The sequence below is a fragment of the Xiphophorus hellerii genome, chromosome 23 (genome assembly GCF_003331165.1).
Source record: "Xiphophorus hellerii strain 12219 chromosome 23, Xiphophorus_hellerii-4.1, whole genome shotgun sequence".
NCBI lineage: Eukaryota > Metazoa > Chordata > Actinopteri > Cyprinodontiformes > Poeciliidae > Xiphophorus > Xiphophorus hellerii.
The window spans coordinates 19,936,342-19,956,659 of NC_045694.1; the positions used below are offsets into that span (position 1 = coordinate 19,936,342).

A 20,318-nucleotide genomic window follows, 5' to 3' on the forward strand; every position below is an offset into this window, starting at 1 on the left:
GGTGTCCATGTGCATGAATAGCCTTTCTCTCCATGTACTTCAGCTCCCTTCTACAGCCCAAAAACATGCAAGTTAGGTTTATTGTGCTATTCAAACAATCTCATACACAGTTGAGTTTTTTGTTTAAATCCTTAAGGAAATGAAGATTTATTTTTTGACCTAAATTTAAAGTTCTGCTACAGCAATATAATTCAACTCATAAAATTCTAGTATGGCTTTTATTTATTTTGGTCTGCAACTCCGAGGACATAAAAAGCCCCTTCTAACCACCCATTACAAAATATTCAATGCTCATATGTAGCCACTAGGGGGCTTTCGCCTTTCTGACAATAGTTATTACTTTGTAATAAATCCTCATATTTACAGTTAGTCAAGTTGAATCACGGATGTCATTATGACTCTATTAGAGTGCGTTTTACAGGGATGTATAAAGTAGGAACTGGTTCATAATAAATCTGGGCCATGTTGTTATGTAAATCGTGTTTAAATTGATAGATATCACCCCCTGTAATCTACCGGATATTTCCAGAAACATTTCGGACTTTTAAATAGGGTAAGATATAAAAATGCGTGGATAGGCTGTATGAAGCAATCACGGAGTCTTTGTGTGATCCTTAAAGAGGACTCGAGCCTACTGTGCGCTTTTTTTTTTTTACATATACTTGCGCTTTTGAATCTGAATAATTTCAGTGTGCGTAACAGGGCATGCTTGTGTGATCTCGTTAAGAGATAAATCGCTGTTTAAAAGCAAACAGAAAACAATAACTTTCCACGGCGCAGCGGCTCTCGCCGCTTGTCTCTATCGTTTATTTTCCTTTGCGCCTGCCTGGCGGCCTGCTTCCTCCTGCCAGTCCTCTGTGCGGGAAGACAACATGGCGCACAGAGTGAGGTCTGACCGGGGAGGCCGTGTGTGCGGCTCTGAAAGTGGCGTGGAAACCGTTCTGCTCGGTCACAAATCAACACACCCAGAGTCTGCTTTCAAAGACGCCCTGGCACCTCATGCTTTTGTGGACTCCTTAGAGTTTGTTATTACTGCTCTTTTATAGTTTTAGTAACTTCACCTGGATGTCCTGACGCGCTTGCGCTTTCGCCCGTATTTACATGAGTGTGTGCGGTAGTGAGCGAGTGTCACGGCCCTCTGCGGAGACGGGGGGTTGGGTAGCTGGGTAGCCGATTGGCTGCTGCTCACCAACACAGTCAGCCTGGGCTTGTTTTAACATAACCGGGGGCACTTCGACTAGCACGAAGATAAAACATGTAGTAAATAATCTGCTGTGGCAGAGGGAGACACCGGTTGTGGCTCTCAAGGGGCAACAGCAGATTGGATCTTGTTCTTCACTGTAAAGCTGACAGTTTCTAAGCGGAGGGCCGTCGCCGCTGCCGTCGCCGCTGCTGCTGATGAGGCGATGAAGTGCCGAGAATGAGAGCTGTGCCTGGGCCTACTACTACTATCAGAGCTGCTGCAGCTGGGATTGTGCAGGCAAAGCCGAGGAAAGCAGTCGCTTTGTGTCACTCCAACTAAGATCCGCTGTTGGTTTGACGGTGACCGACCTCCAAATGGTGGGTTTTTCGCCCTTTTTTCCACGTGTTGACAATGTGTGAGTTAATAGTAGCTTCCTATGATCGGTCGTAGCTTGTTTGTGTGAACCGCTCTTGTGTGTTTTTTTCCCCCTGTGATGGCTCAGTGTCACCATCTTCACTACAGTCTCCGTGATCGCCATGACCCACAATTAGCAGACAAAGCGGCGCTATTTTTCTAATAACTCGCAAACAGAAACGTGTGGACGGAGCTCACCGGTGGACGTGTTTAGGGTTTTGTCTTGAGCTGGCCTTTTACAATGGAGGCCATGCTATCATGGTGTGTGTGCGCTAAAGTCTTCGCTTTATAAGTTTCTTTGCAGACTGGATAGGCTGTTGTTTTGCTCGGATTTATGTTTGTTGTGGTATTAAACGTCACACCTCCCTTATCTAACAGTGTCTGTTTCTGTTTACCAGGATATAAGGATGACAACATGAATCAGTCGTACAGACCGGGTCCTAGGGTCGAATCAGCGTTTGGCCCCAGCCAGCCAGATCTGAGGGCCCGAAACGGCCCTCTGAGCACTTCTTATAGGAACCAATGTGGCACTGTGACTCGTGGACCGGGCCAGATGCCACAGCCTGCTTTCCTGGGATACAATCAGCTGGAGCGGTTTCGCTGCTACAGTCCACAGAGGAGACCACAGCGCCTGAATGCTGACCCCCAGGACAGGAGCAGCTTACGCTGTGCAAGTCCAATCACTGATGACGATGATGATGAGTTTCAGCCACCAGCAGTCCAACTGCCTCCATCTCCTGGCACTGACAACATGGAGCCATTTGAGACTCTGCATGCAGGTTACAGCCCACAGAGGAGACCACAGCGCATGAACGCCTCACTCAACAGCAAAGACTTTCACCCCAGGAGCAACTTGCACTGTGCAAGTTCGATCACTGATGAAGATGAGGGGTTTGAGCCACCGCCCATTCAGCTACCTTCGTCCCCTGGCACAGACGACATGGACCCCTTTGAAAGTCTGCAGAATGGGAGCAGGAACGGCTTCTCCCCTCGCAGTCCAGACAGCTTCGAGCGCATCCCCGATGCTCCCATCGCCTTTTGGGAGCATCGGGGCTTGCATTTTGGGTCCATGCTGTTTGACAGCAGTGACATCAAGGAAGAGGAGGAGGGCCACGGAGGCGTTCAGGACCTCAAACCTTTTCAGCTCCCCTCAAACGCGACCCAGGATAGAAATGTCACTGGGAGCAAAAGCACATGTAACTCAGTGGTAGAAAGAAGAGCATACAAACCCACAGTCTTTAATCTGATGTCCAAAACTATTTCTGAACTTAACCCCACACTAAGCCCCAGTGCACTGCCAGAAATCACTATGAGAGACGGGTGGAATGTGGGCGAGGAGTCGGACAGCGAAGTCGAACTCACCTCTCCTGTTGACCCTGGGTTTGTCTCACCAGCTGGCACCAACTCTAATGTGAGTTGGACACACGTGGAGAATTTGATTTGCATTGTTTGTGCAGCCAAATGAACATTTGTTTGTCTTGGCTATGTATTGGAGTGGAGAAATCTAATCCACGAGGGGAAGATTCTGATAAAAGTAGCACTTGAAATATATCTTATAGTGATGCACCAATCAGTCAGCCAAAGATAAGAATCTGCTCTGATTAGGTAATAGATACAGATAAAATATGAAGTATTTACCCTGTTCCTTAAATAAGGCAAAACCAGTTTTAACTTAGTAAAACTCAGATATAGTTTAGTGGCATATGCTTTAATGTAAAAATGAGAATAGTCTTATTATTTCCTTGTTTTCTGTTTGAGTCAGAAGCTACCTAAGAGCCGGCACTGCAGTTCTTTCTCTTTTGTAGTGTCTAGAAACTTAATCTTAATCGCTCAAAATTAGAATCTAGGTCTTCAAAGAAAAGCAGAAGTTGTTTATGACCAGAAAGAAACTGAATATTTTTTTTCAAGTTGGTAAAAATACATGCTGAAATATACACTTATAGATGAAACGTATCTTGATTAAATCTAACACTGAAAGAGTAGCTGCACGTGCTCTGTCACGGTTTTGATTTCATTTGAAATCAGATGACCTGTCATTTTAGCCTTTGTCTCACATTAAATTGTTTTCCTTGTGCTGATTTAGTCCAACAGCCCAAAGAAAAAACTTCTCCCTGTTGTGAAGTACTTAGACGGAGACCTGGTGTGGGCAAAATTCAACAGACGACCTTGGTGGCCCTGCCAGGTCCTCTGTGACCCAAACCAAGGAGTCCACACAAAAATGAAAGGTGAGTTCTGATGAAGCTTTGATTACTTTTTGTATTTTTATGTGCTGTGGACAGATATGCCGTTAAAATAAAATGTAACCACATAGTAGCAGTTGAAAACCATCAATTCTTATACCATAATATAATATAGGATCTAAAGATTAAATCTGAAAAGCATCACAAAGTTTAAGCAAAATTGTTTATAGTTGTGTTTGTACTCCCTTTTAGCACATTTATCCTTCTAGTTTACTTTCTATTAATATGTTTGTATACAGAAATAACCTTTTGAAAAACAGTCTTCCCTGTGATTGTGTTGGCCACACATGATCATATTTCTGCAATAAAAGTATATATTTTTTACTGGTGTAGTATTATATAGATATTTTTTTGAGAAACTGAATAAGGAGTTTTCATTAGCTGCAAATCCTTATTATAAAGACTAAAATTTAACACTGTTGGTAGTAATCAATATAATGAAGAAATGTAACTTTTTTCACAAAAGTAAAATTTGATATTCAGATTTAATGATATGCAGCTTTAGCCATCTCTATGAAACATTTGATCTCACTCGCTAATTGGCACTGAATCTAATTTATTGTCCGTGTGTAACGCAACTAATAACTAATCTGCCGTTCATTTCTCTCTCTCTTTTTTTTTACCCCTTCAGTACCAAGTAATCGTCCTTGTCGGATGTATTTCCTGGAGACGGTCGGCGAGGTCTCTGAACGCACCTGGGTCCCAGGGAGCGTCATTCTACCATTTGAAGGGGGACATCAGTTCGACGAGCTGCCTGTTCTTAGACGGAGGGGAAAGCAGAAAGAGAAGGACTACAAGTATACGGTAAATAAGTACATTTACAGTCACGGTCAAAAGAAAGTACAGCATCTTTGAATTCTAGAATTTTACCCATCAGGACCTCTAAAAAAATAATCTGATCTTTACATGGTTGTAGAAGTATTTACATTTTTAAACGGCTGTGTGCACAAACCCATAACAGATTCCACAGAGTAATGATGTATTGAACAAATCTGAAGCCAACATGGAATAGCTGTGTGTGAAAGGCCCACAGTGACTAAATCTGCCTCTGCTACGGACCCACGTGGGAAGAAACACAAACTTTAGAGCCTGTCTACCAGGACACAAAGGAGAACGTACAGAGCTTTTCGAAAGTGTTAATAGCTCTTTTTCACATTTGTTAGGTTACAGCCACAAATTCCAACGTATATGATTTGACTATTAAGTGAGCAGCACAGTAACTCATGGCTGTGAAGTGGAAGGAGAAGGATCCATGGTTTCAAAAAGTCTCTACAAAGCAAAATTTAAAAAGTGTGCCATGCGTTTGTGTTCAGTACATCTGAGTCAGTACCTTCTAGAATCATATTTCACACCAGCTACAGATGCAAGTCTTCTGTGATCGACCTCTACCAGCTTTGCACATCAAAAGACAAAATGTTTTGACTGTTTTCTGCAAAATCGATCAATTTTAGTCCGATCAAAAAGAGAGCATCTGTGAAAGTCTTTTTTTTTTAAAATCTCACCAAAGAATCTTAATTAAGCTGGACTTTGGGTCATTCTAACACCTGAATATGCTTTTATCTGACTATTGCAACATTGCTCTTGTTCAGGTTTGTTGTCCTGCTGGTAGTTGAACCCACTCTCTAGTCTTTTGCAATCTCCAATAGGTTCTTATCCAGGTTTCCCCTGTTTCTAGCTTCATCCATCTATCATCAGTTCTGACCAGTTTGTTTGTACCTACTGAAAAAAATACATAATTGCAGCATGATCGCCATGTTTCACATTGGGGAGGGCATCACAAAGTGATGTGCAGTGTTTCAACCACTGTCTGTTATATGACTTCCAAAAAGATAAGAAAATGACACTTTTAGACCAGCTCCTTAATAGTAGTGACCCAAATTGTTGCACTGGTTTCAGCAGCAGCGACTCCTCCCTCCTCTCACTAGTGATGTTCGATACCATCGATTTTCTTTTCGATCCAATACTTAGTAAAATTCAAGCTGGTACCGACCGATACCGTACAGATACCGATACTTTGTGCAAAAACACCTAATCTGTCTGGTAAATCTAGAAAAAAGTTCATTAATTCTAATCCTTGCTTCATAAGGAACACCAGGCATCACTCTGATTTATTTATTTTAAATTCCGAACTAGAGTGAGGTAGGAGCCTTGTTTATTATAGCCAAGCTATTTTAATCATATAACATATGTGAAAAAAAAAAAAAGACAAGTAGAAAAATAAAAACCCTACTGAAATAAGTCCATTGTTTATGTTTCTGTCGCTGCTGATACTGTCACAGAAACGGTGGTCACGACCCGTAGAGGAAATGGAATGAAATTACAAAAGAAAATAGTAACGCAAAGTGATTTCGATAAGTAACTGTAGTCTGACTACTGGATTTGAAATAGCAACGCGTTAGATTACTTGTTACTGAAAAAAGTGGTCCAACGTCAGTAATGCGTTACTGACATCACTGTCTATACTTGTAGCAAAGTATTAACACAACTAATGCTGATGGTACTACCATTCTTTTAGAGAAAAAACTTTCTCCTGGCAACCCTTCCAAACAAGCCACACTTGTTCGGTCTTTTTAGAATTTTACTTTTATTAACTTTAACATTTATCATTCTCATGCCTGAATAAAGCTTGAGATGCAATTTCTCTGAGCCCTCTTTGGTCTGAAATTGATGGAATATCCTCTTCTGAAAAGACTGGAAAATGTCAGAAATTTTCCACTACTTGCTTGACTTGCTTGGAATACACATAATAACTCTTCCAGGATTGATTGCCAACAACAGTTGATTCTTTCATGTCATTGCTGAGGTGTTTTCGTCTTGGCTTTGTGTAACCTACACCGTATGCTCCAGGTGAGCAAATTTGTAGACTTGTGGTTGATAAGTAAAACAAGTTCATTTAACTATCAAAACCTGGCTGCTACTTTCCCTCTTAAATCTGTTTTTAAGCTGGAGGGGTTGCACTTAGTTTCTCTGACAGAGCTTTTCCAGTTTTCGTTCACATTTGTTTAATAACTACAAATGTGCAATCTATTCTATGTTTTAGCACATATACAGTAAATTTAAATAATATTAAAAGCTGTTAAACCTCCTCCCCCTAATAAAATCTTTTCTGACTCCTGATATGTGAAACTTTAGAATTCAAAGAACTGTGCTTATGTTTCTCCATGACTGTACCTTTTATTCTCTTATTGTGTAAACTTATCTAAGCATAAATTCTGATCTGGGCAGATTCCAAAAAGTTTGCTGACTGCGTGGAAAGTCAGTGTGGCCGAAGCTGAGTATCTGCTCCCTGGTCGACAGAGGAACAGTGAGAGTACACTTTCACTACCTGTCAATGGAGAAGAACATCTGTCCAGCCTCCCTCCACCTGAAGAGCCGATGGAGGCCCCCTCCGTCTCCATTGTCCCAAATCGACCCGACTCGCCTGGTCCGACGACCAACGGAAATGGTCACCATCTCTTCAAAAACTCCACAGCACACGGCAATAAGAGCAGAGCTTTGAAAAAGAAGAAGAAATGTTTGTCGGACATATTTGGTCATATTGTTGGTGGAAAGGAAACTGCCAACAAGGCTGGTCAGCTTCATGCAACAACACGCGCACTGAAAGAGGAGCCGAAGGATTCGCCTTATGCTGATTTAGATTCAGTTCCGATGCTGAATCGACCTAAACGCACAGCTCTTTCTCCAAAATATGACACTGATACCACGGACAGAAAAGAGCATGCTTCAGTAAAAGTGAAAAAGACATCTAAAAAACTAAACCTTTGTTCAGATCCGTCTGATTCGTCCTGTATATTTCAAAACAAAGCGACTTCTAAAGACCCTGAGCAGAGGCTAGGCAAATTGTCTCAGGGTTCAAGTGAAAAGCACTCTGGGACTCTTTCTGCCAGCAGCCGTCTGATAACAAAGGCTCTGAAAGCAGCAGAAGAGACCAATCACAAAGATGGACCAGCCACAAGCCGAGTCCCCCCAGAAGCTCCTCGTGAAGACTGCTTTGGCAAAACTCCTACTGACACTGCCATCAAATCTGAACTATCTCCAAATCGGAAATACCCCAGCAAAACATGTTCCTTTGTTAACCACAGCTCTCCGAAACGTCGCGCAAGGAAGCTGAATAAGAAACCAGTTCACAACGGCTCGGTGGTCAGGTCAAAGTGCGAGGGGATAACTCGGCCTGCGCAGCAGCCGGTTAGAATCAAGGCAGAAAACAGTCCATCAGATCTATCTACCTCCTCCTCTTTGTCTCTGTCTCCAGTGGACACCTTTCAGGATAGTAAAGAATTAAGGTTCAAATCACTAGCGATGGAGGAGTGCAGTGACTCTGAGCTGAGTGTCTTTCGACCTGACTCCAATTACAAATTTAGCACTATTCTGATGCTGTTAAAGGACATGCATGACACTCGAGAAAAAGAAGGCAAACCGCTGGTGCTGCCGCCGTCGGCTACCTTAATAAAGGAGGAACCCCTGGTGATCCCCACCGCAGCAGAAGGCGGTCCGCTGAGAGGCTCCTGCGAAGGTCTACCTCTTCAGATCAAATTAGAAAACGGGCAGTCGGAGAAACCCATGCTGAGCCAAAGCACGCCGGTGAAAACCAAGCTCTGCACTAATGCGGGCGCCTCAGCCGACACCTATCACTGTGAAGGCTTTCCTCCTCACGCTGAGGTCGGGAGTTCGGAGAAGCAGCGCAGAAAACAAAGACTTCCGTCTAAACTGAAGCTCACAACGCCTGACCTGCGTTTGGACGTACCTGAGAGAGACTTCATCAGCTTCCAGTCTGGCTTGACGGAGCCTGTAACAGACTCATTTGGCCCCGATTCCTCTGCCAGCTACCTGGAGAAGTCCTCAGAAATAGCTGTGGCTCCAAAGAAGCGCTGGCAGCTGGTTGAGGAAGCTGCTGAGACTGAGGCAGCTGGGAGTGAGAGGTCCGCTGAGACTGAGGCACCTGCCGAGATGAAGGGTTCTCCGACAATGAGAGCATCTCCAGATCTCGAGGCGCACACAGAGAATGACTCGCGCTCTTCAGATGCAAGCAGCACAGCCGGTAAAACTCGAGCAAAGTGCTTTATAGGTTTTTGGGGTTTTTTTTCTTACTGGACATATGAAAGTGTTTGTTTTTTGCACACAGGACAATCTGAGAACAAACGCCTCCGGAAACCAACCAAGAGGCTCTTGGAGTCCACCGAGGAGTATGAACAAATATTTTCCACAAAAAAGAGGTCAAAGAAACACACGGCAGATTGTTCCAAAATGGTGAGGAAAGTTTTGGGGGTTGTGGTTTCCTACAGTACAGATTAAAAACAAGAAACAAAAGATTGGGGATTTTTCAATAAATAAATAGTTACAGCTATCAAAGAAAAGCCCCAAACCATAAGAATAATTATAAAACTGTACAAGACTTGTACAAATATGTGGATGTTTTTTTACAATTTGTCCCATTATGATCACAAACTTCAGTGTATTTTATGAGAGACACAGGTAATTGTGAAGTAGAATGAAATATTACATGGTTTTTAACTTTGTTTTTTTAACAAATGAAAACTAAAATGTGAGTAGTGTATTTTATTTAGTCACTCTGGGTTTTGCACTTCATTTTATTTAGGTCTGCTCAGACTAATTAGGGGCTTAATTCAGATTTTTAAATTAAAGCTCCTTATCTGTGAGCCTTCGTTTCAGAATTCGAGACGACTTTGTTTTGGTCCGTCACATAAAATCACAGCAAGTTTGCTGTTGTAAGGTGACTAAATGTGCCAAAGGTGTGAATACCTCTACTATCCACTTGTGCATTGCGTCTTATGTTTCTGTGTGTAGGAGACTTCAGGGATTACGGCACTCCATGATCTCAGTGCTACAGAAGCCATGGATACCTCAACGTTGTCTTTAGCGGAGCCAGGAGAGGCTCGGGTAAAGATGGATCCGAGTCCGTCTCTGGAAGAGTTTTCTCCTCCAGCACCACCTTTATCTCCTGTCACAGCACCACCCCGCTTTGACACAGACGCAGCAGAGGAAACGTATCTGTCTTTTGAGTGTGGTGAGTCTTACGCTCCATCTGTTCTCATCAGGTTTTCACCGCTCATCCACATGCAACTCAAGTTTTCTTATCTTTTTATCAGATCTGCTTGTGGCGTTCCCATTTGAACTGGTTATCAGGAGATTAGTAGAATGGTGATAGAGATGAGCCCTCCCATATTATCACTGTTGCTTTTTGAACTCAAATCCACAACAATGGAGCCATTTTTGTGTTTTTTCCCCCCCACTTTTTTCAATTAACCTTTCAATTTAGAGGAAAACATAAACAGCTAAAAATTAAAGTGATTATTGAGGAGATTTGATGTTATTGCCACCTACTGGCTTGATATAGGTATTGCAGTGTTTTTACTAAATTGATAGAATAAATAGAAAAACAATTTCTAAAATGTCCAAACAACATAAAGTGAGTATAAAAAAAAGTCTGCAAAACTCCTTTTTAAAATGCCATGGTTTTTTAATGTAAAACAAATTATCTAAAAATTGTTTTACAAGTTTTTAAACCTTTAATGTGACGTAGATCCTGTATTGTCCAACTAAAAAACAACCAAAGCTGTTACATGAAAATGAAAAACAATAAGTGCAAATCTACAATGATCTGGTTGCACACCATTAAACTGATGTATTTGCTGAATCGGCATTTGATTAATTTCCACCATTCAGTCTTCTTTGGTTCAGATCTGCATTCAGTCACAGAGAGTCTGATTACCACAAGTAATGTTAATCTGCCTAACCAGGATTTTTTTTCTTGTGCTGCTCACTCACATAGTTTAAATAAAGTCAGAGGAGTACAAATAACGACCCAGCTTTTAAAATGTACGTCATGACACAGCGTCATCAACAATTTGAGAAAAAATATAAGCAACAATATTGAGATTTCTAAATGTAGATGTTTCTCCAAAATTGATGAAAAGACAGAACAAAAGCCAGTCATGGAGGCTTCCAAGAACCTGATTGGAAGAGCTGCAGGAATTTCTAGTTACGACTGGTTGTCTTCTGCGTGTTGCAGTAATCTTCTGTAATCTCCAGATATCTAGACTAAAGAGTTTGACTGGAGGACAGAAGCATTTCGTTTCAAAAAAAACTTCCAAATCTGGGAACAATCTGCTAAAATCTTTTAGAGAGCATGTTGTGGTCGAATGAGATGCGATTCCAAAAGTAAAGTTTGGCACTAAAATGAGACTGCACATCAAAAGAACACCATACCAATAGGGAAACATGGTGGTGGCAGCGTCATGATCTGGGATTACTTTTTTTTTTCTGATGGACCTAGACTTAACGAATGACATCATGAACAGTTATAAATGTAAGTCAGTTTTTACCCAAAACCTTCAGCTGTCCTTTTTCACGATATACGACAGTTAGAAAAAAATTCTGAAATTATTTATATACTGGTCTCATGTTTTTACATCTCAAAAGCCCATTATTTTAACTGTATTTGCCATGTTGTCTGTCTTTGAATGTCAATTTCTGCATGTGAATACTTGAGACTTACCTTAATTGTTTTTAATGTCAGACTCGGGAACATCCCTTCAAGAAAGAAAGAGGCCCAGAAAGCTCTCACACAAGGCGATGGAGTGTACCATAGAAGAAGTGTCAGCAGGTTCCTCAAAGAAAAAGGTATGTTTACGAAATCTAAAACTAAATTGCCTTGCAAAGGTATTCACACTAAACTTCTTCTCTTGTCTCTTTAACAACCATAAACCTCAATGTCTTTTACTGGGTTTTTACAGGTGTGCTCAACATTATTCTTATTACTGGCAGATTTAGGTTTGAAGTGGAGAAAGTTAAAGATTAGGGTGATGGCAAGGAGCCCTTAGTAGGATTGGAGCTCATTGCAAATGATTGTCAAAATACCAGTGGAAACACAAGAAGGGTTTGATTGCTTTAATGCCGATATATTGTTTTTTGGTCATATGGAACGTTACACATTTTGATTAGCAGTTTTTATTATGTCTTTTTTTCCCAAATTTGATCCTCCTTTTAAAGTTTTTTAGTATCTTTTCAGGGATTTATGTTTTGTTTCCAATCAGACAAAAGCATCTCATTTGAAGAAAGATGATTTTCTAGGGGTATGAATAATTTTAGGCCTAACTGGAGCTGTAATTAGGGAAAGATGGTTCTACAAATGACTGAATCATGGGAGCTGAATACAAATGCAAAAAATTTTTTCATGTTAATTTTTAAAAAACCTTTTGATACTTGTGTGTCATTTTTTTCAATTTAAAAATTTTGCACAATTATATGGTGTTTTTTTAATCATAAAATCTTAATAAGAGATTTACTGTAACTTCACATTATTGTAATGAGTACGGCTGTGTACTCCAGGACTCTGAATATTTATATTTTGTTATAGGAATCTAAGCGGCAACTCGGCATTTCGCCAGACGTAAAAGTGTTAGTCAAGAAAACACAGGTATTCATCAAGTCACCAAACATTTACTATAACATGCTGAAGTTCTGTTTAGTTATTCTAATCCCTGTTTTGCGGGATAGGTTGCATCCGTGACGAAAGAGAAAACTGCCCCCTGCGCATCATCCGTCCCTGCTGAAGCCGCCAGGCCTCCAGAGAGCAGGTCACCCAGCCCTCAGCGGTGTAAGACCCCGAAGCAGGAGGCTGAGACGGAGCCCTGCAGCGCTGAGGAGAAACAGGAGGAACACACTGGAACACTAACTCCTAAACCTGAGGTGCCCCTGCTGTGCTTTCTCCAAGCAAAACGTAGAATAATATTTTAAGTTTCTATCTGTTCTGACTGCTTCAGTAACATTAGATGATATTCATCTCCTTTAGGTTATGCCAGTGGGTTTGAATGACAGCCTCTCGTCCCCGGGTGATGTTAAGGGAAAAATAGGAGCTGCATCTTTTAAGGAGAGCGTCTGCCAGGTGAAATGACCTTCACACTGACTGTGACGTGATTATTTTCACCTTCTGTGTTAGTGACAGGTATATTATCAGTGTGCCTCTTGCTGCGTGTGTGTTTTTACAGGTGTGTGAGAAGACAGGAGACCTGTTGGTGTGCGACGGTCCGTGTTTTGGCGCCTTTCACCTGCAGTGCATCGGCCTGTCTGCGGCCCCCAAAGGAAAATTCCTCTGTCAGGAATGTAAAACCGGTGGGTCTCGCTTTGTGACTCACAAAGGACCTAAAACCCTGCGACTGACCGTGAGCCGTTTGCCCTGAAACACTACAAGTCTTCCGATTCTCATTGACTTCATTTTGTTTCAGGTGTTCATAACTGCTTTGTGTGTAAGAAGTCTGATAATGGAGTGAAGCGCTGTATCATCCCCCTTTGTGGGAAGTTTTACCACTCGGACTGCATCATGGCGTATTCGCCCACCCAGCCGCATAACAAGGGCTTCCGCTGCCCTCTGCATGTCTGCCTGTCATGCCACATCACCAATCCTCTCAACGCCTGCAGCACCAAAGGTAGACCCCTCATCATTTCAGTCAAACCTGTAGAGGAACTTTTATAACAGGTGCAACATGTATGGCACGCTGAACACTGAAGCACATGGTTGGCTGGCTGCCTTCACTCAGGCAAGACAGAAGCTCTTATTTTTGGCATCACATTTGATAAATGATCAGGTTTTATGGTTAAAATAATAAATTAGTTGTATTTTAGATAAGCTTCTTAACAGTAAAGAGTTGGCTCTAGACAGCCGAACTAGAATAAATCGAAATATTTAAGTTCCTGGCTTGGAAAGTGTTGAAACTTCACAACTTGTGAAGAGGCCCTTTGACTCTGCTGCCACCTTCTGGTAAACCAATCAATTGCAGGTTTTACATACTAATTATAGACATCCCTAAATAAAGTTGTAATCCAAATCAGAAAATAATTGTTTTAACCAATTTGAGTAATAAACTGGACTTGACCAGATTGTTTAATAAATAATATAAATCAATGACTTTGAATCTTTCTGCATGACTGGATTGAATTGTTGTATGTTGTGAATCGGCACTTTAAAAATAAGGTCGAGTTAAATTCAATAATGAACAAGATTGCATAATCTTCAAGGTGTTAATTGCACAGTTTTAAAATTCTGCCGATTTTTAAATAAACTCCTAAAGTATTTGATAACTTTTCTTACTTACCAATAATCACCTTGAGGAAGTTCTAGTATTTTTTCTTTCTTCTTACAAATGTAAAACCCTTTGGGGGAAAATAAGTGCATAAATAGAGTTCTACAGAGTTTTCAGCATTTTTAGATAATTATGATTTGTTAAAAAAAAATGTTTGTTTCTGTGTCTAAACGTCTATGGTTCTTTTTCAGTTGCTTACTCAGTATTTGGGGCTATTATGTCTCTCAGTGTCCCAACAATTTAATGTTTCTGTGAAATAGTAAATTCATTTAAAGTATTTAATGCCATACAATAATGTCAGCTGTATTAAACTTGAACTTGGGTTACGGGTAAATTTCTGCACGTGGATGAAGCTGTTCTGTGTGTTTTGTTTCTCAGGTCGGCTGGCTAGATGCGTCCGCTGTCCCGTAGCTTATCACCCCAATGACAACTGCATGGCAGCAGGCAGCCTGGTGTTGTCCAACAACAGCTTCCTGTGTCCCAACCACTTCGCTCCTCGCAAAGGCTGCAAGAACCACGAACACATAAACGTTAGCTGGTGCTTTGTCTGCTCCGAAGGTCAGTCTGGGCTCGGGTCTCCCTTTTAGCTTTCAGTCATGGTGAACAGGAACTATAAAGTCAGTTGTAGGGTTTCATGTGTAACAAGGTCCTAAATTTAAACTAAATCTCATCTCAAGTCTGCAAAAAGCCAACAGATTTCTCACTTTAAAATACAAATGAAGTCAAATGGAAAATAAACCCTTGTTGTTTCTGCAGCTTTTAAGAGATGCTAAATGCTACAGAAACAAAGTAGCTGTACTTTTTAGGGGATTTCAAACTGATCATTCAACAAATCTTATTGGCTAGGGAAATATTTTAGAACTACTTTGATAAGTGATTATTTAAAGTGATTTTCTATTTTATACTTACAGTCTCCTATAAGAAAAATGCTATATGCCCAGCAGAATGTCAATTGCAGTTACTGTGGTGTGATTATGTACCATGGTCTGTTTTATTTCATAAGAATAAGTTGACCAGAACAGGCATCACAGCCAGAATTAACAGATCATCAACAAGCAGAGGTTTTGACAGTTTTCTGCTCTGGATAGTGCAATGCTTTGTTGTTTTGTGATTTTGCAAATTTTCATCTAAGTCAACTGCAGATCTTCAGGAGAAATGTTCTTTACATTTCTCCAGAATGTAAAGATAAAGTAAATATGATTGGGCGTATATACTTTAGCATATCAGAACAAACAGCTGTTAAGTTCGGGGGCAGAGGGGCGATGATTGATGTTGCATCCACAGGACTTGGACAACATCTCCTGTTTATACTGAAGAACTTGTATTTTGCTGACGGTACAGGGGGCAGTCTGCTGTGCTGTGAATCCTGTCCTGCTGCTTTCCATCGGGAATGTTTGAATATAGAGATGCCTCAGGGTAGCTGGTTCTGCAACGACTGCAAAGCCGGAAAGAAACCTCGCATGAAGGACATCCTTTGGGTCAAATGGGGCCGATACAGGTAAGGGCGCAATATTTCTTCACCACACCACAGCTCAATGCAACAGGAAAGGTACCCTATCTGAAACCTGGCCTGATGCTTCAGGTGGTGGCCCGCTGAAGTGTGTCTGACCAAAGACGTCCCAAACAACATCTTGAGGATGAAACATGAAGTGGGAGAGTTCCCGGTGCAATTCTTTGGCTCCAAAGATTTTGTGTGGACGTACCAAGCCAGAGTCTTCCCCTACATGGAGGGTGACACTCACAACATCGAAAAAATGGGGAAAGGATCTGACGCAGTGTACAAGAAAGGTATGTGTTTTCGCTAGTGTTTTAATTCTGCAAATAAATGACATCAGCTGAGATTGTATTTGTGTTCTTAAAGCCTTGTCTGAGGCTGCAGAGCGTTTCAAAGAGCTACAGACCGAGAGAGAAATGAAGCAGCTTCAGGAGGACAGAAAGAACGACAAGAAACCACCTCCGTACAAGCACATCAAGGTACTCTGAACTGACCCAACTGGACGTAAAACCAGCTGACTGCGATAAACTGAAAACCTGGTGAACGGTACTTTGTTTCCTAGGTGAACCGACCCATTGGGAAGGTGCAGATAATCACTGCCGACCTGTCTGAAATCCCCCGCTGCAACTGCAAGGCGTACGATGAAAACCCGTGCAGCATGGATTCGGAGTGCATAAATCGCATGCTGATGTATGAGTGCCACCCGCAAGTGTGTGCAGCCGGGGAGCGATGTCAGAACCAGACTTTTACAAAGCGACAATACACCACTGTGGAGATTTTCAGGACGCTATCCTGTGGATGGGGTTTACGCGCAGTTTCTGATATCAAGAAGGTAAATTGGGAAAAATACACACAGAAACATTTTGAGAGATTTTGACACATTTTACTTATTTCTCATTTTGTTCTTTGATTTTTACCTCTAGGGTGCTTTTGTGAGTGAATATGTTGGGGAGGTGATCGACGAGGAAGAATGTCGCGCCAGAATCAGACACGCTCAGGAGAACGACATCTGCAACTTCTACATGCTGACCCTGGACAAGGTGATTCTGGAACGAATAGCTGTCAATGGAGCATGGAGATGGGATAAATGATCAAACACACTAAAACAGATCAGAGGACTGAACTTGTTATTTTTGTTCATTTAGGATCGGGTCATTGATGCTGGACCCAAAGGGAACCAGGCACGCTTCATGAACCATAGCTGCCAACCAAACTGTGAGACTCAGAAGTGGACTGTGAATGGGGACACCAGGGTTGGACTGTTCGCTCTTCAGGACATCCCAAAAGGTTTCACTGATCGAATGGATTGTATTATTTTAATTTTTTTTGCCTTCTTAAAGTTGATAGTTTTTACAACCTTTCAATTGTGGTTTGACTTGCCGCTCTAAATAATTAAATTTATTTAATGCTAAAGATTTATATGATGATTTGTTCAGTTAAGAGGAGGAAGTCATAAGAAATGTTTCTCTGAAAGTTTTAGCTTGTAGACTCAACAGATTGGCACCCTAGCCATGGATTTTAATAGTGCTCCATGTTGAACTCAGCCTGCCTGTAAAATGAACAATTGTGACAAAAATGTTAGTCCTGTGACCTAAAATAAAGTCAATTTGATGTAATTTGTTCTCCATTAGTGAAAGGAAGCAGCTGAAAATCTCAATGTTCTACACATTTTTTAGACAGTGGCTTTAGCTGCACTATTAAAGCGTTTTAAAAACAGCATTTTCTTAAATTATATGCCATTTTTCTCTAGAATCAGAGTTACCAAACTCCAGTCTTCCATGGCCATTGTCCTTATGTGTTCGCATCTGAATCAAATGTATAAATTGACTCGTCAGAGTGTAGTAAGGTTCTACTACTGGCCTGGATATTTTATTTAGCTGTGCCGAAGCAGAGATCTAAAAGTTGCAGGACCCCCGTTAGCCAAGGTGAAGCCCTTGTGTGACTTATTCATGTTTCATTCTTAGAAGATTTCTAAGTTTTCTGACTTTGATATGTCATTTTTGCTCTTTATGTGTAGAAACTGTTTTTGACAATTAAAGCATCAGTATGATTTTCACTTTAGGGGTTGAGCTGACCTTCAACTACAACCTGGAGTGTCGTGGTAACGGGAAGACTGCTTGTAAATGTGGAGCTCCCAACTGTAGCGGTTTCTTGGGGGTTCGACCAAAGGTAAAACTGTATATTCAATCCGTGGTGCCTCTGATCACAATATTAGTCAAAAATAACGCTCACCACTGATTAACCTTCACTTGGTTCCTGCTTTGCCAACCGCCCCATCTCCCATCTTTACTTAGAATCAGCCACCAGCTGAGAAAATGAAACTGAAGGAAGGGAAAAGGAAGGGCAGCATGAAGAAGAAGACCAAGCAACAAGTTACGAAGGAGAGGGAAGACGAATGCTTCAGCTGCGGCGACGGAGGCCAGATAGTGTCCTGTAAAAAGCCGGGATGTCCCAAAGTCTATCACGCTGACTGCCTCAACTTGGCAAAGCGGCCTGCAGGTTAGTAGATCTACAAATGATAAACATTTCAAACTAAAATTTATACTCAAAGTAACGATGTGTTTCAAACTGAATGTTTGTAAAGATAAACATGAGAAGAAGACAAAGGTTAAGAAAAGGTACTAAGTGAAGTGGGAAGATTCAAAGGGCTGCCAGAAGATAAAAATTAAAGTTTTGTAAACTTAATGTGGTTGAAGATGAGTTTCATTTTATATTTCACTTATCTTTGTATTATGATTTAAGAAATAATCTGTTAGTGAAGATGTAACAGAAAAACCCTGATTTGTTTTTGCTGTCTGAAGCACACAAGTTAAGTTGGCTATTTAATGAAGAGACAGTTGTTATAGCAACATTTATTGTGTTTGTTGTTTGGCAACAAAGACACTTGGCTTGGTATCCACTATAATACATTTTTTTGTTTTGGAATTTAATTTGAGTTCATGTTTTATAATGTTTGGGAAGCCATCTTGACATCCTTCTAGACTAATTTGATGTGTTGCTTCTTGTAAGTCAATGCAGGCTCAACACTCAAATCAAATCATATAAGGAATTCAACATTTTTGGAAAACCATGTAGAATTGTCTTTCTATTTCATAATTCTGCACTACGTTGTGTTTGTTCATGACATAAAATCCCAAAACAAAACACTGAAGTTTGTGGTTGTAGGATAACAAAATGTAGAAAAATTTAATACTTTAGTAAATTTAAATATTTAAAACACTAATTGTTTCAATATTTTTCCACATTTCAACATGGCTGAAGTAATGAATGACCTTGTCTCCAGGGCGATGGGAGTGTCCATGGCATCAGTGTGACGTTTGCGGTAAGGAGGCAGCTTCGTTCTGCGTGATGTGCCCCAACTCGTACTGTAAAGAGCACCGAGAAGGCAAGCTCTTCATTTCCAAATTGGACGGAAAGTTGTCCTGCAGCGACCACGACCCGTGTGGCCCCGAGCCACTGGAACCTGGGGAGGTACGGGAATACATGCCCAACATGGCCTCCATGAGGCCTGGGAACATGGCCGTGCCCGTCCCTCCCGACACGCTTCCAGCCGCCACAGGAGCGACTCCTCCTTCGTCTTCTTCTGCTGCTTCCCTCTCCTCCACTCCCTCCCAGGCTGCTCCATCCGGCCGAGAGCCTCCTCCTCGACTCTACATCAACACAAAGACTGCTACTTCCAGCTTCGTCCCCTCCAGCACCTCCTACCTCACTGACAGAACTGAACTGACAACCAGCCCCGCCCGCGAAGGAGAGGACGGAGAAGTGGAAGACGGTGATGTGTACGGGTTAGACTTGGAGGAGGACGACGAGGAGGAGGACGAAGACGACGAAGAGGACAATGAGACCGAGGAAATGGAGGTTGTGGAGGACGAGGAGGAGGAAGAAGAGGAGCCTCCTTATGGAAGCGATGCACTAGAAGACGAAGAGGAGGAGGAGGACGAAGAAGGCGGGGACGTGTGCGGGACGTGGGGCGGCTACGTGGATGACGATGCTGATGATGAAGAGGTGGAGGAATGGGGGAGGCTGGAGGACGATGAAAAGTGACTCCCTCTGTAACGCTGAGCAGGAGCTCCCTCCACACGCTGACAGGACTGAAGGAGTTCCATATTTGGGTACCTACTTGAACGCAGCACTGCATTCACTGTGGTACAGCATTGCCTTCTCATCTCCAGACTGACAGCGGGGATGTGTCCTGGTGCTAAGGCTGAACTGTTGTCTCACTCAGTCTCTTTATATTCCTGTCCAGACTTTTATTTGTGTTTGGTGCTCTCTTGATTTGTTCTGTCTTTTCACACTGTTTACATAGTTCAACCTTTTTTTTTTAAATGTTTGTAATATAAGAAATGAGTGAGAAGTTTGACCAAACCGTCATCAGGAGGCCGTCTTGTCTCGTCGTCCCTGTCTTTACGTCCTCTTTCTGTTTCCAGGAGCTGTTGAATCCCTGTTACAGTTAAGCAGAAACAGTACCTGCTCTGTTTGTGAGGAGTGAAAAATAAACCCACTGGAGTCATTCATTTCAGATAAACATTCTGGGTTTCTCTGTATAACAATAGTCTGAACAAATTAGGAAAATAGCTATTGGGCAGATGGAGTTACAGAAAGCTCATGGTATAATGGCACATCAGCCTTCTTATTTATTGAAACACCTACGAGTCATGAAAAAGGGTTTTTGATTAAAAAATAAGAACGAATTCCATGGTGAGAAACAGTGCTGACCAAAAAGACGATAAAAAAAATATGATGAGATTAACTCTCCCTTATCCTTGCATTTTGTCTGATATTAAGTGTAGCTTTTGAAACCTCTGGAAATTTTTAATTTGACATAAAAACATGCATTTCTGAGCACATGAGAGCTGAAGGGAGCAATTGATCCACAATACCAAAAA

General features: G+C 41.6%; 1 protein-coding gene across 1 annotated transcript; it reads left to right on the forward strand.

Annotated features, from left to right (window-relative positions):
• Positions 1 to 862: 862 nt before the first annotated feature.
• LOC116714363 (histone-lysine N-methyltransferase NSD2-like) lies at positions 863 to 19,957 on the forward strand. The gene is made up of 23 exons (XM_032554888.1): positions 863 to 1,560; positions 1,996 to 3,008; positions 3,681 to 3,822; positions 4,469 to 4,641; positions 7,063 to 8,875; positions 8,960 to 9,084; positions 9,643 to 9,862; positions 11,375 to 11,478; positions 12,215 to 12,274; positions 12,355 to 12,546; positions 12,650 to 12,742; positions 12,846 to 12,969; positions 13,083 to 13,283; positions 14,316 to 14,495; positions 15,279 to 15,435; positions 15,520 to 15,725; positions 15,799 to 15,911; positions 15,995 to 16,264; positions 16,356 to 16,472; positions 16,578 to 16,719; positions 17,495 to 17,601; positions 17,727 to 17,931; positions 18,716 to 19,957. Exons 2-23 carry the CDS (start codon positions 2,013 to 2,015, stop codon positions 19,474 to 19,476), a joined length of 6,501 nt encoding a protein of 2,166 aa, XP_032410779.1. The 5' UTR covers positions 863 to 1,560; positions 1,996 to 2,012; the 3' UTR covers positions 19,477 to 19,957.
• Positions 19,958 to 20,318: the final 361 nt, after the last annotated feature.